The 19157-nt window shown below is 41.4% G+C and overlaps 1 protein-coding gene across 2 annotated transcripts in view; it reads right to left on the bottom strand.

Annotated features, from left to right (window-relative positions):
* Positions 1–19157, bottom strand: part of FMN2 (formin 2) — a 346386-nt gene that overhangs the window by 182503 nt on the left and 144726 nt on the right. For both annotated transcript variants that reach the window (XM_087424460.1, XM_087424461.1), the window contains exon 7: positions 16321–16408. In XM_087424460.1, the coding sequence (XP_087280586.1) occupies positions 16321–16408 (88 nt within the window). The remainder of the gene's footprint in view (positions 1–16320; positions 16409–19157) is intronic.

Here is a 19157-nt window from a genome sequence, read left to right as displayed (position 1 = left end):
AACGGAGACTATCAATTTTGCTTCTCACAACCCCCTTCTTCCTTCATGACTTTAAATATCCAGTGACTTTCAGCATTTCTGCAGCTGCAAACACCCCACAAATTTTTATTTGATTGAGCAAGATACATTCATCTTTCTCATGGCTTATAAGTTATTTTTTAATTAAAGAAAACTATTTTTATCATCAGAGCTTCCCGACATCCTTTGATCCCCAATAGGTGCAAACAGCAGAACAGAGGGTGGGCATCACTGCCAGGAAAGCCCTACACGGAAGCACTGGCTGCAGGAGAGGTTTCATTTAGCTTGGGCACCGTCAATGTTCACTACAGATCTGCTACATTATATAATACAAGTTCCAAGTCTCTTCTCCCCACTCCCCACAACTAGATAAAAACTACAGTTCAAGCTGAAGGTGCTCTTTGAATAGCAAATGTTTTTCAAGATTCCATCCAAAGAACCGAACTAAAATTTAGGAACTTTCTCCATAGTCCCATACCTATTGCCTCAGCTGACCAGGAATCTCTTTTCACCATTATAAAAATTTGCTGATGTCTTTTCCTTAGCTGCTCCTGTATACAAACAATCCCATGAGAAATTCAGCTGTTAAAAAACAATACAGACTTCGAATTTCACAATTCCCACACACAGAGATTCTTCCGTATTTTTGTTTGTTCCTTATTTTCAAGGTGTCCAGAGTCCATCTGAATGTATCTGTGTAGGGGAAAAGGTGGCTGGTGACTACAACTCTTGGCCAAAGCACTTAAAAATTTAGTCTCAGCTGAAGCCGTGATCCTCACTGTTCACGAAGAAGCAATTTCCTATTACTCAATTTCCCAGAGAATATCACATCTCCTTCCAGTCCTCTCTCTTCCAGTTGAGGAAAGAGGAGAGGAAGTATCTTTGTCCTCGCCTGCCAGGTTGCCACAGAGGAGAACTCACACTGTCTCCCAGGATTCCTTTCTGGCACAGAATGAAAGAGTTAAACGTTGGGACTAAAAGTTAACTCCCCAGACTACATCAGATTTCAGCACGTTAAGCCTCTTACTAAGTATTCTGAAATTACCACTCAAGAGTATCACAGACGCTAGAAAACTGATGTCATTGCTTTGTGACACCTGGGCCTTGAGCTACGTGCACCAGATGACAGAATACTTCATTCCAGAGATTACGGCGGAGATAAGGAGATCTGAGCCTCCAGCTCATTCAGCGCTCTGCTGCCGGGAGACAGCAGCCCTGAACACCTGTTTGCATTGCCGTAAATTAAACTTAAAAAGAGGACACTGAACAGCAAACAGTAACATATGTGTATTATATAGGAATTCGGGTTCAGAAGACCACTAATGAGTCAATAAATGAATGAAATGAAATAAATAATTCATCTCACAAATGCAAAGCATGCAGTTTTAGAACTATTCTAAACATTTCCAATAGTTCAAAAAATAGCAGAGCCTATTAGGACTTAAATGTACACTTGGTTTCCATTTAAATGAACTCATTATTCTCAAATTTATTTTTTTAATCAAACATGTATATAATTCAGAAGCCTTAACTCAGTTAAATAAGGTAATGTTAGCAGATCCAAGCACTTAATGTTGAGTGGCTTTCAAATTGCACCTTGTAACTAACCATCAGGAGACTAGCATTTGTTGAGTCTTGGTGCAGTATTAAGAATAATATCCAGGGTCTGGCCCTGGTGGCCTAGTGGTTAAGTTCATGTGCTCCATCCAGCAGCCCAAGGTTCACAGGTTCAGATCCTGGGCACGGACCTATACACCACTTAACAAGCCATGCTGTGGCGGCGTCCCACATAAAAAGTAGAGGAAGATGGTCATGGATGTTAGCCCAGGACCAATCGTCCTCAGCAAAAAACAGGAGGATTGGCAACAGATGTTAGCTCAAGGCTAATCTTCCTCACCAAAAAAAAAGAAGAAGAAGAAGAATATCCAGAGCCAGCCCTGATGGCCTCCTGGTTAAAGTATGGCACTCCACTTTGGCGGCTCGGGTTCAGTTCCCAGTTGCAGAACCACACCATTCGTCTGTCAGTAGCCATGCCATGGCAGCAGCTCACATAGAAGAACTAGAAGGACTTACAACTAGAATATACAATTATGTACTGGGGCTTTGGGGAGGAAAAGAAAAGAGAGGAAGATTGGCAACAGATGTTAGCTCAGGGCAACTCTTTCCTAGAAAAAAAAAAAGAAGAAAGAAAGAATAATATCCATCATTATCTGAAAAGGCTATTAAAATACTTCTCCCCTTTCAGCTACATATCTGGGTAAGACCAGAATTTCTTCATACATTTCAACCAAAATGACATAAAGCATCAGAATGAATGCAGAAGCAGATACGAGACTCTGGCTGTCTTCTCCTAACCCAGATCATAAAGAGATTTTCAAAAATGCAAAACTATTTTGACTGAGGCATAATCTTGATGAAACACATCTGCATTCTCCATCTATTAAATTTTTTTTAAAAGGCAGAAAGTAATAATACAACTGCATTGAAATATAGCAGTCCAGGAGCATGAGAGCTAACAGGTCTAAAACAGATTGATTATATCGTATTTTTTAAAAATTCTCTAAGAATTCAAAGAAACGTATTGTTTCCAGAGGAAATAATTAATATCAACTTGGATACTATAAATTACTCAATTTGTATTCTCTTCCAAATGGTCATTATGACAAATTTTCAACATTATCCACTGGTCCACTATAATGGTAAAGAATTTTATGTTTATATTTAGTTATTAGCATTTTGTCTATAGACATAAATATTTCAAATCTATCTTCACATGAATGTTAGAAAATCAAGAAAACTACTCCTGTTTAGGTTTCTTTTTATGAAAGAAATAATTATTTTATGGAAGAACCAACTGCTCAGTGGTAATAAGGTAAATATACAATCGGATTTTAAAACAACTTCCACTCAATATCTACTCTATTATCTACTACTCAAGTCAAGTTTCTTGGTGAACTGCTGTCAAGTTTGATAAGCAAATGAGGAAAAATGAGGAAATCTTGGGCATTCTGCCCTCTTTCCAGACAAAACCACTAAAAATATATAATATGCTCAATATAAATATACCTCTCTTTGCTCTCCGATTTTCACTTGATCCAGTTACTAACCCATCTAGAATACTCCAAGCAACATCATAGTAGATTCAAGTAGGATATAATCCCGAGGGTGTTATGAAAACTCACATATTTGGGAAACTGGGTAGCCCAGTAGAGCCTATGCCTTGAGGACCACGATGGCAAACGATGTCTAGTTTTGAAGAGGAGTTTGGAGAAGGACATAGACACTGAAGCACACCTCCAAAAATACTTGCATTTTCCACCACCAATGTTAATTGTTCATTTTCCTTTGGCTGAGGTGAAACCAAGGGTTCATGTGATGAGCTCAGTTGACTGACTCACCTGAAGTTACACGAGCCTTCTCTACATAAGCCCCAAGGTAGGCTTAAAGTTTTCTCTTGTCAGTCTCACGAGGACACATGATCCATTGATCCCCCAGCCCATTATGTCGTGCCTCACCTCTCTTCCTTATGTCCTAACACATTTTAACCACGCGCCATTATTTATTCCCTCTTTTGCGTGCGTATGCTCTTTAACTCCCGTGTGCCTCCCTGGAGGTGTCATACTACGATTGCAAAACCGCGACCTTTGTTAAAACCACCTCTTGACCTCCTGGACATGCGCACGCTTCATAAGTGAACACCGCCTCGAGAAATTACAAATCACCCTTAAATTCATGACCACTGAGCCGGCCCTGTGGCTTAGCGGTTAAGTGCGCGCGCTCTGCTACTGGCGGCCCGGGTTCGGATCCCGGGCGCGCACCGACTCACCGCTTCTCCGGCCACGCTGAGGCCGCATCCCACATACGGCAACTAGAAGGATGTGCAGCTATGACACACAACTATCTACTGGGGCTTTGGGGAAAAAAATAAATAAATAAACAAAATTAAAAAAAAAACATTCATGGCCACTAAGCTCAAGTGGGCCCTCCGTTGCTGCCCAGAGGTCATACCATACTTTCCTAGTCAGTCACTCTCCCTCTCTGCTCAAGAACCCTTCTCCTCTCTCAAGAACCCTTCTCCTCTCTCCTGAAACTTCCAACACCTCCCTCAACCTTCTGGTTCTCAGTTGATGACCTTGCTCTTACTTCACTGAGCAACCAGAACAACTAAAAGAGCACTCTCAGAAGCCCCCATCACCAACTCTATGAACCTCACTGCATCTGCACTGGATATTCTTCCCCCTCTGGTGTTCCTATGAATGGACTGTCAGTGCCCAACTAAGGCCAACCCTTCCAATTGGCACTCGTTCCCTCACTACCCCCCTCGGCAGGGGCATCATAGCAATGGCTCATAGCAATGACTCCTCTCTCCTACACACTCGATTCTTCCATTCCTAAGGGATCACTCACATGGCTAACAAGGATGTTATACTTTCTCTTAACTTAAGAACACTCTTTCTTGACCCCAGTTCCCCCACCAGCTACTGCACCAGCTTCCTGCAACTCATCTCAGCAAAGACTCCACACATGCCTTCTCCTAATCACTCTCCTCCCATTCTCTCGTAAACAAATAAGGCTCTGGCCTCCACCATTCACCCAACTGCTCTTGTCAAGGTGCCCATAACCACTACTTAACTTGATCTATCAGCAACATCTGCCAGAGCTCTCTTTTCCTTGAAAAACTTTCTTCGCTTGGTTTCAAGACAAAACACTCCTGGTCTTCCTCCTACCCTAACTGGCAACTTTTCAGACTTTGTTGGTCCATTCTCTTCTCTCTGCAACCTCTTAATGCTGAACTCCAGGGCTCCAGACTTAGATTTCTGCTCTTCTCCACCTACACTTTCTCCCTCGGCTTAAATACCATCAAGATGCTGATGAATTCCATTCTGTATCACCACTACGAACCTCTTCTCTAACTCTGAACTTATATTTCTAATTGTCCTACACCTCTACTCATGTCTAACAGGTATCTTAAACGTAACATGTCCCAAATGGAACTCCTCATCTTCCCCTCTCAAATCGGCTCCTTCCTCATCTCGGTAAATGGCAACTACATCCTTCCATTAACTCAGGCCAAAAATCCCCAAGTCCTCTCTCTTTCTCATTAGTCTACATCTAACCCATCATCAAATCCTGTTGCCTCCACCTTCAAAACATATTCAGAATCTGACTACATCTCAGCATCTCTGCTGCTCCCACTCTGCTCCAAGCCACCATCATCCTGCGTCTGGGATACAGTGACAGCCTCCTTCTGGTCCTCCTGCCTGCCGCCCTTGACTCCTATTGTCTACACGGCAGCAGAGCAATCAGCTCAAGACACGAATCAGACTTATCACTCCTCTCCTCTGCCCTCTAGTAGCATTCCATCTTTCTCGGAGTGAAAGTCAAAGTCCTTCCAAAGGCAACAAGGCCCTACGTGATCTGTCCTCTCCTCCTCCTCGTTCTCCCCCCATTATTTATCCAAACACATGGCAAAATTTTCTCCCCCTTGATCATTCTCTCCAGACACACTCAGCAACCTGCTGGTCCTTTAGCGCCCCAGGACATTCCCACCTCAGGACCCTTGCACTTGACTGGCTCTTCTTGCGACCATGCTCTTCCCTCTGATATTCACGGGGTTCCTTTTCTCACACTCTTCCTGTGTCACTTTCTCCTTGTGGCTCTCCCCGACTCCTCCCCACCCCATTCTGTGCTCCCTATTTCCATTCCTTGCCTTTGTTTATTTCCTCCATGGCACTTACCACCATTTGACATACCCTACACTTTGCACTTTTTTTTTTAATGGTGTTTTCTCCTACTGGAATGTAAGCTCCACACTGGCATGGATTTTTTTGTCTCTTTTGTCCTAATCTCTGTATCCCAGTGCCAGGAATGGCCCCAAGCAGGCACTCAAGTAAATATATGAGGGAATGAATGATTAAATATTGGAGTAAATAAAGGAAGGAAGGAAAGAAGACAGCAGGAATGAACGAATCACAATCCCCCTGATAGGAATGTCAACGTTGACATCTTTCTTTGTGGTGAGAACAGGGGCTGGTGGTCACAGCAGTAAAAGGAGTCAGGCTAATACACTCTAACACTCAGATGAAAATACGTTACTAAGGTGATCACAGTCTTTGAATGCATTCTCCTCCTCATCCCTTTAATTGGTACAGAAGTCGGCCCCAGAGGGACACCCTCCACTCTGCAACTTTCTCTGGCAAAGTACATGAATCACAGAACCGACCCAAGACAGGACAGGTAGTGTTAACAGAAGGAATTTTAAAGCAAATCCTCCAAGATATCCATCAAGTAACCTCTTTGCAGCCTTCACAGCAGTCGTTCTCTCTGTCTCGACTCCCTCCCCCCGCCCCCCCCCCACAAACACACACAGTATAAATGTATATTCCAGCAGTATGCACACTAGAGGACGGTGCTGTGAAGGGCAGCTCTAGTCGCCAATCAGCAGATGGCTTTTATAGTTGTGAACCATGGAGAAAAAAAATCATATCATTTTTTCCAGCTTAAGTCACTGATACGACCACAAACATTGAGAGCTCTCAGAAGTACAGCGTGGGGGTTCAGAGCACAGACTCCAGATCCAGACCACCCGTGTTTAAATCACAGCCCCCAGCACTTGCCGTAGAATTTCTTTTGCTACTCTGTGCCTCAGTTTTTTCACCCCTAAAATAATGACATCACCTATCTCACAGAGTTACTGCAGGCCCTATAGTAACGACCCTATGTGTTAGCTATTATTCTCAGTGATTGTAGAACCTTAAATTTGGGATCATAAAACCTCAGAACTAAAAGGAACCTTGCAGATAATCTATTAGAGCATCTTGCTCGATTCAGAAATTCTCTTCACAACTTAATTCATCAGGATTTCATGCTGTCAATAACAACGATAGAGAAGCCTCCTCCTAAATTACTCCATTTCCTCAAATGAGGATGCTGTTATCGGCAGCAGCTCAACCCGCGGAAAATCATGGCTTTACAACCTATCGCAGAAATGACCGAGTTCACCCACGGAACTGGGAATTGTGGTTTTTCATTGTAAGCTCTTCTGTACTATTTGATTTCTTAATCATGTGTATATGATAATTTGATTGAAATTGTTTAATTAATTTTACAACGTATTCAGAGGTATTTTGCTGCAAAGTGGTACCGGGGGAGCAGAGGTCTCGTTGTAGCCATGTCTGACCGTGAAGAAAGATGCACGATAGTCACCAACATAAAATATCATTACTGCAGTCATGCTCAAAGATAACACGACATTACATAACCCTGGGTGTTTTAGCCATTTGATCTGATGTCTCAAGACACTGGGCTTACGGGGAATAACTGTGATTCTATTTCTAGAATGTACCTAGTAGGAATAGGACATAGACGGCTCTATAAGAAAGAGTGGAAAGTGCCAATCATTTCTTCCTCTCCTCATCTCCAGGACTCTCAGATTCTCGTTTCGTCTGAAAGGATAAAGAAGACCAGACAGCATCTCAAGAGCGGTCACTTTAGGGTGCTGGAAAAGCGCTAGTCAAAACACACAGAACTTTAAAGTCAATTTTGAAATACAAACATGATTCTAATTATCCAAGGGGCCTTCCTTTTCCCCAAAATAACAGTCCAAATCCCTACCCCACTCATAGATTACACAAAAGGATTATTTTTGCAAAAACCAAACCTTTAACACACAGTGGCTGAGGGGGTCAAAGCCGATGTGATTAATTACATGCTCACACTAAGCGTCTGTGCTCAAATCTGGGCTCCCGCTACACGCCTGCCCCATGCATTCCCGGGCAGTCCCTTTAAGAATCACCCAGTGACTGTAAAGAACAGACGTAGCCTTACAGGGGCCAGTTCCCTGAGCTGCGCTGCAGGCGGCTGTGTCTCCAGGCTTCACAGAGCTTACCTGGGGACGGGGCAGGAAAAATAACCACACCAACAAATACTCCACACACAATTCAGAGAGTAAGGGCAATGAACGACAAGAATACCCAGACCCAAAGCTCACAGCTTCAGAATCCCCCCAGGTATTGTGTTTCTCCTTCCCATAAAAGTATAATCCAAAAGCCCAACCGGGGAGCAATGTCTTAAAAATATAAGCTAAGTCCAACCTGGGTTTTTTGCTGAGCCTGTAATGAAAGACTTACAATCATTCATTTTACCTTGATTTAATAATCTATGTGTGACTTAAAGTGATTTACGGTGTCTTTCTTTTTCGAAGAAACTCTAAGTAATGAATTTATATTTTAAATTAAAACATATTCTGATATCAAATTTCCAAAAGTCGGTTTTAATGAAAGAGTACCTATCTCACATGCACTTTTCTCCATGACAAGGCTACAATTGATGAAAAGGTTACACAGCTCACGGGATGGAGCCCACTTGCTTCTCAAATTTCTAATTCCAAATGACTTTACATTTCAATGAAAACCATTCACGAAACCTCCCAACAGCATTTACTACATTTTTAATGTCCCAATAAATATAATAAACAGGTCTTAAAACTCCCATATCCCATGTGAGGAAAACACTTAAAATAAAGGTAAAAGAAGGGCATGAAGCAATTTCTAAGTGAGCCTTGTAAACCTGAGTTTCATAAAGAAACCAGACACTGGGAAACCTACTGGGAAAAATCAACATTGCCCACACTGAACTCGATTTTTGAGAATATTACAAAAATAAACAAATGATTATGGATAAACTTTCTTATAGTAATTAATAGGCAAGTGAAAAAGCTTGTGTCTCCAGGAATGAAACCAGAAACTCTACGAAAAAGACCTGGAGTTTGTAATCTACAACTTGTTTAGTAGAAAATTTCATAAGAAAAACATTATTCAGTGGCAGCTCAACGGGGTTAAAAAAATGCTCCATGTGTAGTTATCAAAATACAGCGGGAAAGACTTACCCTAAAACATCCTTCCCAGTTCCCATAGTTCAGAAAGAGTATTTCCCGCTTTTTTAAGAAGTGTTCTTATACGTTATACTCATAGCTAGAAATTAGTTTAACTGTCAGGAAAATAATGTCAAAGTAAGAAATAGAAGCATCTGTCCATGTCTCTCCTGAGATTCTACTCATGTCCTTCACCAAGATGCATTTCACCAACAAAGCCAAACTCCTTTCCATCACGACCTTCATGTGCCACCCAGAGCCCACAGCTCCGAATGTGGAATGTGGCTGACTCACACAGCACGGAGACAATGATTAAGAAACCACCCAATGACGGGAGACCACGGCCATTGAAGTTTCCAAAACAAATGGCTCTCCTTGCAGATAAAGCATAGTCCGAAGATGTAGCCACGCTCAACTTCTAAGAGCTGCTAATAAAAATAATTCTCAGATTTATCACCATTTAGGAAACAGAAATGGACACAGCCCAGTACGAACTCAGCATTTCGGTAATACTGACGGAAAACCCAAGCTACAGAGCAATCAGACCTGCCTCTGTTAGGTTCCCCTTAACTTAAACTCCCACTGCTCCTCTCTCGTCTCACTCTCAAACTCCATCAGAAGGAAAAGCTTCTGCATTCTGCTGCCTCCACTGTCACACGGGAAAGGCTTCTAGTACAACCTGTTCAGAGCAGTGAAAGAAGGCCTTTTAAGTTCTCTCTCCTCAAACACCTCCAAAGCCTATAAACACAGTCATTTCCTAAGGAATGCAGGAAGGAGAGGACAATTAATATTGAATACTTAATATAGTTGTGTATTTGTGCTTGTGTCTGTGTGCACGCGTGTATTTTACAGGAAATAACTCATTTCACAGCCCTGCTTACTAATGAGTACACTGAGGAATAGGATAAGAAGAAATTTGCCCAGCTTTACTCAGATAAAAAAGTGGCAGAGCTGAAATTCAAATCTGTCTTATCTTGGGTTGCCATAACAAAATATCATGGACTGGGTGGTTTAAACAATAGAAATTTAGTTCTCACAGCTCTGGAGCCTGGAACTGGTGATGGCTCTCTTCCTGGTTTGCAGAGAGCTCTGGTCTCCCTTCCTCTTCTTATAAGGACCCTAATCGGACCATGGGGGCCCCACCCTCATCACTTCGTCTAAACCTGATTATCTCTCCAAGGCCCCACCTCTCGATTCCACCACATTGGGGGTTAGGGCTTCAATATATGAATTGGGGGGTGGGGCCACAAGCATTCAGTCCATAACTAAATCCAACAGCTTGGCCCCAGAACCCATGCTCTTTTTTATTTATGGTTTTGTATTTTTTTTTTTTTTTTTGCTGAGGAAAATTGGCTCTGAGCTAACATCTGTTGCCAATCTTCCTCTTTTTGCTTGAGGAAAACGGTCCCTGAGCTAACATCTGTGCCTATCTTCCTCTACTTTGTATATGGGACACTGCCACAGTATGGCTGGATAAGCAGTGTGCAGGTCTGCACTCAGGATCCAAATGGTGAATCCCGGGCTGCCAATGCCAAGTGCGCAAACTTAACCACTACACCACTGGGCTGGCCCCCAGAACCCATGTTCTTAATCATTGCTAGACTATACTTGAAAGTAGAGGGAAAACCTGGGAAGTACAGATGCTAGGGAGACACAGGAAGAAAGAATGTGCTTTCAAGAGTGAATACAAAATGAAAGCAAGCATCCCCCAGGACTGTACTAGGGGGATAGTTTATATTTCCCTAAATACTCTCTGAGCAATTGGTAACCTAGAAAATGGGCACAGAAAGTTCCATGCCTATGCATCACAAGCTTTTCAGTAATCACAATCTGCTTTAGTTCATTGATAGGCTTAGCCCAGATTGCTTTTTCTATAAAAATTGTTTATCTCTGCTTGGTTCAATCAAGAACAAGTAACTCTATTAATTAATAATTTTCTTTAAAATATTTTTCATCATTTAATTCACAGATGTGAAAAAATATGCTTCATTTCTCTAACGAATAGAGTCAATAAGCAAACAAGCATTTGTATGAAATGACACAAAGCAATAAACAAAACTTGCTAAATTTGTATTTTGCCATGTTTTAGTAACTCTAAAAAACAAAACAATCAGCAGCCAAAAGTATTATGCCGTTTGCCAGTTCTGTTTTTGCACGTGTTGCATATTCTCATTTTATTAGGTAACATAGGTCCTCATTCTGAAACAAACTAACATACTGCAGAGAGCACTAAACTAAGAGTCAAAGACCTGGATGCTCATTCTGGCCCTATTAGGTGAAGGCCCATGCAGCCTTAAGCTATAAGCCTCAATTCCCTTCACCGTAAAATGGAAATTAATTCCATTTCTCTAGACCATTTTACACAGCTATCAGCAATAATGGTGTGGGCAGGGGGGATTTAAAACAATATTTAATTCCATCTCTTCAGACGCTAATAAAAAGGTTTGGTTATGAAAGATCTGACAATACGTATCCTGTTTGCCAAAATGAATTCTCTTTTTAAGTACCTGCAACCTTAGGTAATTTCTTTCTAGACAATTACCAGGATAAGTCTTCTCAGCTCTGAGCCCCTGTGAGGGAGGCCAGGGAGAGAAGATCAAAGAAACAGCAACACAATGACGCAGGTTCCAATGAGGAGTCACAAATTAACAAACTGCACTGGAATTTCAGATTTAAATCTAAAAGCACATTATTGTCCTTGTAAGGTATCCTTAACTACATTTTTTTTTAAATAAAAAGTGTTTGAAAATGCAATCATTAGGCTTAGAGATCAAAAAATAAAAATAACCATGATTTTATTGACCACATCCACTATATTTCTAATGGAACACTAGGTAGTTTACACCATTATTTAATTTCAAGACACATGATTTTGATACATCTTGTTTAAGCAGGACAGAAATTTCAAGGATATAATTTAGCATTTGTTGCCCATCGCCTACAATACCAGCTGGCTTTAGACAGGACAGACATAAAAGGAACGGAGAAGCCGGGACCATTAACACCCTGGGACGGCCAATACCGGAAGGAGAGTGAAACTTACTTCTTATTCTCTATTAAATATATCTTAGGTCTCCCTCGTTACAATATCTGTAACCAATTTTGAAACACGTGTACAGAGGGGACATAAGAGTGTATATGAGCCATTAAAGCTTCAACTCCAGGGGCAGTCAGTTGTGCTAATAAGGCCTCATAACCTGAGGGATGCTTGGCCAGCACTGTGAGACAGGCCATACTCCAGAGGCAGCTCCTGCAAGCTCCTGAGCTCCCCTCTCCAGACCAGTAACAGAGGCTTTGCTAATTAGCATGCTAATGTCTGAAATGGGCATTCACGGGTGAAACTGAAAACACACAAGACACGTTGATTAGCTAAAACCTCTTAGAGATGTTCCACCCGGCCCCTTCCACAGACAAAGTAGGAGGACCTAGTGGAGGCTACAGCCTGGATCTTTAGGAGGCAGCCTGAGGCTCTGTCCCTACAGAGTCCAGGGTCCAGACACTGGCTGGGCTGGACTTCTGGCTGCCTGGTGCAGACTACAGGATAACAGATTCCTCCCTCTGTGATGTGTTTGCATCTGCTGGAGCAAACCTTTCAGACAAGGCAGTGGTGAGAGTGCCTATAAGGACAGCGAGCTAGACAATCTCAGGTATACCAAAGTAAGCTTTTTAAGCTGTTTTGTTCTGTTGGCCAATAAATATTTGTTTAATAAATAGTGTACATGAGGGAGAATTAGATCAGGAACTTGCTTCCGTTTGATCTGGTGTTAGGGTTACGCTACTACTGGTGTGCCTGAGAAATTTCCACTACACACTTGTTGCCCAGGCAATACTAACAGCACCCCCTTCCACTCTCAAAAGTATCCCAGTTTGCATGATAAATTATGTGGATATTCTACCCAGTAGTGAGTTTGTGGGGGGTAAAACTGAGCCTTATGAAATTTGAAATTCTTTTGCAGCTACTATTATCTACCAGAATGGACCTAAGAGTTGTGAATATCACACTGACTCCTGAAATACGGACCATGTGCTGTATAGGAACTTCAATTTGTTTTCACAAAACTAAACCCCACAAAGCTGTAGGATACTCTCATGATACCAATTTCTGGGAATCACATGCTAGATTATTTGAATTAATCCTCCCATTGAGAACAATTAAAAATGCTGGATAAAATCAATCTGTAATCTATCTTAAAGGCATCAAAGAATTGATAAAGATAGTTCCAGGCTAAATAAAAGGGAAGAGAAAGAAGACCCAGAGAAATGAGCCAGCTCAGAAACCACTCTTGTCCTGTGGGTATCTGCCTATCCCAACAAATCTGAACTTTCTACTGACAGCTTCCTGGGACCGGGGGCCAATATTAAAGCTCAGGGCCCACCCAGAGTACAGACTCTAGACCCTCGACCCTCCTGACAATAAACTGGGACTCAAAGGCTATACCCTCAAGAAAGCAACTCACGCAGTGGATGAGCAGTTAGCACTGCCTGAGGGACCCCCTCTGCTTGGTTTAAGGAAGTCCTAAACCCATAGTGCCCCAAGCCCTAGCGCAAACTAGGGCAAATCCTCTCTAAAAGGCACCTTCATCCTAGACTTTAAATTGTTCTAAACCCTCGGAGGGGGAGTTTTCAGAAGAGGCACATCACAGTTTCACCCTCCCCATCGAAAAATTGTTATAACCTGCAGGATAGTTTAGACTGCTCACATACTCACAACTGCATTCCAGGCCTTCCTGCAACCTTTACACACACACACACACACATCTCATGACTGGGACTGCCTCACACTTGTTTTGCCACATTAATAAAGTTGGTCAAGAAGACGATCCTTTCTCCCCCTCTGCCCTTTGATTATACGTGACACTGAGGACTCAACATATGTTCATTCCTCTTTGGGTCTGAGCCTGACGTGGTGGTCAGTGGGTATGGTGGAAAGACCACACTTGGACCTTTGGCACCTATAATCCAAACCTTCCACCCTACTTAGCCTAACACGGCACTTTAAAATAGAAACATTACCAAGAAAACTCAACTCGAAGCTTGTCTAGAGTTTTAACAGGGAAGAAGAGAGAAAATATTTCCTGCTTCTTATTATAATATTACGTACACTTTGTTTTCAAGATACCAAAAAGCACAATCTTGAAGAAGCGACACATCTGAATGAAAAGAACAGGATGGGTCGTGAAGACAGCTGGGTGCGAGGTCAGTCTGTTCCATCAAGGAGCTGTGTGACCTTGAGAAAGACACCTGACCACTAAAAGGTCTTCGTTTGCTCTTCTAAGATGACACTGGAGGTCTGGTTAAATTCTGTGGCTGCTTCTATATCCAAAATCAATGATGTTTATGCTTCTGTGGATTTCTCAGTGGAGGCCTATCCTGATAGAAGTCAAGTTTATTCTAGAGGCCACCAGTGATTCACCCAGGTAAATCACAGCTCCAGACCACATACTGAGACAGAACAGGACTTGATTCACCGAAAGGCATATCACTTGCGTCTTCAGACTTTTAAGGCAGCCGTTTTTCAGAAAACTGTGTGCAGCTTTTCAAAGTGACTCAAGCAACCACTTCCCATCCTAATAGGATAAAGTTCACGCATAATTCTGTGTGACCTTTCAACTATGGCCGTCCATGCCATGTTATTGTTAGCGCTGCATGTTAAGCTAGCAAATTTTCAATGAACTCTCGCTGGCTTGACCACAGACACAGATGTTAGGCGGACTCCTTGGTTCATAAGGTTCTCATTATTAACTCAGCCTGGGTTGAATATTTGACTGAAGGAAAGGACCATATCATTATTTTCAGATTTCATTCTATGACTTAACTGGGCTCCATCTGCCAGCTTTAGAAACGCCAAGTACCTCTTGGCGCCAGCCGCGGCGTCCTGTACTTTGACTACTACCCCAATGTTTCAGCTTAAGGAAGTCTTCTCACGTCAGAATAGTTTAATAAAAACTTAAATTGTGATTAAGAGTTACTCATCAATGGACAGGACATACCAAGCTTGTGCTATTTATGAATTTTTTCACACAATATTTTAAGCCTCACAAATAGAATCCACATTCATAAAGGGGTGAGCTAGAAAGCCAGTTAACTGTTTTCATGATTTATAAGGTCTGTATTATACTTGAAACCATATTTCTTTAATAGGTGAACTGGCATTCCCTTGGCTAATTCAATCTGCTTTAAATCTATTCTAAGGCTCTGGGCAGCTTAAGGGACATTCTGAATATAAATTTAATTCCTCTCTTCACCTGTGGGCAATATCTCTCAGCATAAATGTGATAGGAGGATATGGCATACGAATGCCTGCCAACTGTAGGGTAGAATTCAAGTATTAAAATATCAACAGCAAAGCCACTTAGAAATGTTGAAAATCACGCTAGTTCCAATCATAGAAAATATTTTATAAGCCTGGCTAAAGATATAAATTAAAACAACAACATAAAAGAAATAACAAAAGGTCATGATATTACTGCTTCCATGTGTCTGGATCACCAAAAATAATATAAGTGGCCGAGAATACTTTGAAACTATCTTTGATGGTTATTAGAGAATATAATTCAATCCCTCTATATGTAGAAAAGCCCAGAGGTTTACACTATAGTTGCCCAAAATTATTGAAAGAAGAGGGACCAGTTTTCCCCTCTAAAAAGTTACACGTAATAAACGTGCTTTAGGGACCCTTTCAGCATCTCACAGTCTCTTGGAACAGGAAGACTAAGAGAGCATGTCCCGTCACTCGTCCAATGTTTTAAAGACATGTGAGACAAAGGATCATTCCGCTTCTTGAACAGTTCTGAGTTTTCATTTCATCACTAAATATGGCAACCCAGTCTACTGTTTGACATTTCTAATCATAAGAATATTCTTAAAACAACAACAATCGAAACAAGCTTCCCTGTCACTCCTACACTGGTTGAAGCTGATCTATCAGAAAACTTTACGCTTGCTTCCTCTTTATGCTAGCTCATCAAACACTTGAGACTCAAGTCTCATCTTTTTCTCTCCTGTGGACTATCTTCTCCAGGTATTTCAAAGGCTGAGACACACCCCACCATCTGGCTCTCACCACTGTTCATCAGTCACTCTTAGAGCGTAGCGTCCAGAAGTAAACAATCCAGACACAGTTTAATCAGTCACAGAGCACAGAGGGACTAGTACTTCTTATGAAGCAAAAATTAATCATTTATTAATGCAGACTAAATATGTCACATGAGAATTAGGCTCTTACCAAGACATAGAAATAGCAGAAAGGCCACATTAATAGTAAATCTTCCAGAAACAACCATGAGAGAATGCTTGGTAGCACTTAGAGGAAACTTAATAACCTCAATATACACAGAAACTCTAAGTTTGAAATAATTTTACCATCAAACATCATACCCTCCAGGCCAAATTTTAGTATTCAAAAGCCGAATTTTTATTTGTATACTTACCATGCTGTATGTCTTTCATATCTAAATGAAGGCTAGACATTAATATTCCAACTGCCTGTGATCTTTTGTTGCTTAATAACTTGACAACCTGCTCAAGAAAGAAAGGAAAAGGGGGAAATGTTAATTTGAGCTCCAGCGATATGCTTAATAATGTTATTTTTAATCTTCAATGAAGAACAAATAACAAAGTCATTACTTAAAGTATTCAAAAAAAATTTGAAAAGAGCTTTTGGGTTTTATATCATACATCCTCAAAATCCACCGTCTTTCCCCTAGGATTCACCATCAGCCTCAATGTCATGCTCTTTACCAGTCTTTTAAGAGCCTGATCTGTCAACAAGTAAAATTCCTAACAGTTTAGGAAATTAATTTGGTCTCTGTAAAATAACAAATACACATTTGATCATTTGCAGCCTGAGGTTTAAAAACTGTTCCCCTTTTAACGCGGAGCCTTGAAACCCCAATCAACAAGTGAAGGGCAAAACAGAGCCCACAGAGAGAGCATCGGTCAGATCAGAGCAGCCTGGCCACAAAAGAGGAAGCGTGCTTTTATTCAGGTCTTTCAGAAAGCTCACTGTTTTACTGGCAGTCCCTCTCGTTCTGTATTTGGCCCACATTTTGTGGAGAACTTTCCAACTAATTAATAGAGGGATATGAGCATCAGATCCCAAGGGCTGTGTTGGCTCAGCCTCAAATCTGGCTTTCCAGAGAGTCCTGAAGAGTCAGTCCGCACAACCGCCCGAGAAGTTCCCTAGAACAGAGGTGGGCGTGCTGCTGTTGAACAGACATGTTTAAACCATGTTTTCCAGACCATAACACACCACCGATATATCCCGCTTAGGAAACTACAATCCCGGGTCCTGATCTTGTGAAGGGCAGCAATTTCTATTTACTCTCAGCGTTTTGTTATAAATCTGCTTAGACAAACACTGGAAGAAAAGGAAAAAAGGTTACAGTCAAATTACCAGAAGTGACAGCTGCCCCAACAGCTCTCACATTTCCTAGAAAGAAATGTCTTTCTTTTTGGTTGAAGTTGGGTCAATCAGGAAACTAAAAAATAATCGTGCCCAGCTGTCACAGAAAGTCACAGAGTAAAACAATATTCTTAATAGCAATAATAGCGTTCTTGGTTCCACAGCAGAGATGGGGTGGAGAATAAAACACAGCACTTTCAGAAGCGCCAACCACAAAATCCTCCTGTCATTTCTGAAAACCTTCTGTGAAAAGGGACAGTACCTCTCAGGAGGCAGTGTTGCCTCAAAGGGAAAAAACAACATATAAATTTTGATTCTCAATTTGCTCTCTAAACATTTTATTAAATTTCAGCTAGAAAAAAAATAGCTTAGAACTTGAATACGAATACATTTATACGCCAAGGATTTCTATCAATAGCGTTATCTTCTTCAGAGGTGACAAAATAGAAACTTAATAACAGGAAAGCAGAAGACATGTATTCTGTTATAAAAAAAAAACAGTTTCTAACTTCAGATAAATGCAATCTGGGTCCCATCCGGGCTTCTCTGCCCCAACTGCTTTTACTAAGGTTTCCTGTCATGTTCTGGTTCCTAAACGCAATGGGCACATTTGAATCCACGTGTCATCTGACCTTCCTGTAGTGCTGACATGTTGATCACACCCTTCAGAAACTCTCCTTCAGGGCTCCTGCTAGGCCTTCTCTGGCCTTTTTAAGGTGAATTATTCTGATTTCACCTTAAATATTGGCACAATCCAGAGTTCTGTTCCCAGCACTTTATTCTCTTCCCTTCATGACCTATAATTTCTCCTCTGTGGACTCAGATGCCTGCACTTATAACTGCATTCATCTCCACCTAGGCAGTATCCTACTTTCCTACAGATATTGCCACTTACAGTGCCCACATAAACCTCCACTGGACGTGTCTGAAACCAACTCCACCCCATCCGGCTTCTGCTCTTTTATTCCTTATGTTGAGATAATGGCACCACCATTTTTGATCCACCTACCAAAGACAGAAATCTAGAAATCAATCTAGACTCCTAGCTCTCCTTCACCTGCACACCCTCGTCTGTTAACAAATGCTGTCGGTTGTCACTCCTCTTTATCTTCAGAATCGACACCTCCTCCTCAACTCTATCGTCAGCATTTACTTCTATACGATATCTTGCATAGATCAGTGCAAAAGATTTCTAACTGGTCTCCCAAAATCTAGTACAGTGGTTCTCAAGGTGTGTTCCCTGGGCCAACAGGCATCATTATCACTTGGGAACTTATTAAAAATGTAAAATCTTGGGCCCTATCACAAACCTACTAATCAGAAAATCTGGGCACAGGAAGTATCACTCGAGAGTTTAAAAAGCCTTCCAGCTGATTCTAGAATCACTGATGACTCTCATCTCTTCCTGTCCATTCTCCAAACTGATGTCTGAGAAACATCTCCAAAAGTGCTAATACCTGTATGTTACTCCCTTACATTTTAAACCTGAGTGGCTCATTTTTAAGGGTTAATCTTTTAAGAGGTCACATAGACCGCTTCATAGTTCATACTTGAAACTTGCTTTTTCTGTTATAATTCAAATGAATTTGATTACAAACTGTATTTTACACTTAAATGCCAAGATTATAGGTGGGAATAATAATTATCCATTGCTTTCCAGAAAACCTACATACTGGAGAGGACAGGTGTCTGAAAGGATCAACTCAGTTCCCTAGAGTCACTCAACTTGATCATTATTTATCTTTTTTTATTTTTAACAAGAACCTGAAGCGATCAAATGAGAACATTCTTAGAATCCAGTGACCACAGACGCAACAGAGAGGAAAGAGTTGACTCTCACAAGATGATCTCAGAATGCTTAGC

Source organism: Ceratotherium simum, chromosome 36 (assembly GCF_057802395.1).
Source record: "Ceratotherium simum simum isolate JZ-2026a chromosome 36, ASM5780239v1, whole genome shotgun sequence".
Taxonomy (NCBI): domain Eukaryota; kingdom Metazoa; phylum Chordata; class Mammalia; order Perissodactyla; family Rhinocerotidae; genus Ceratotherium; species Ceratotherium simum.
This window is presented reverse-complemented; position numbering and strand designations above follow the sequence as displayed.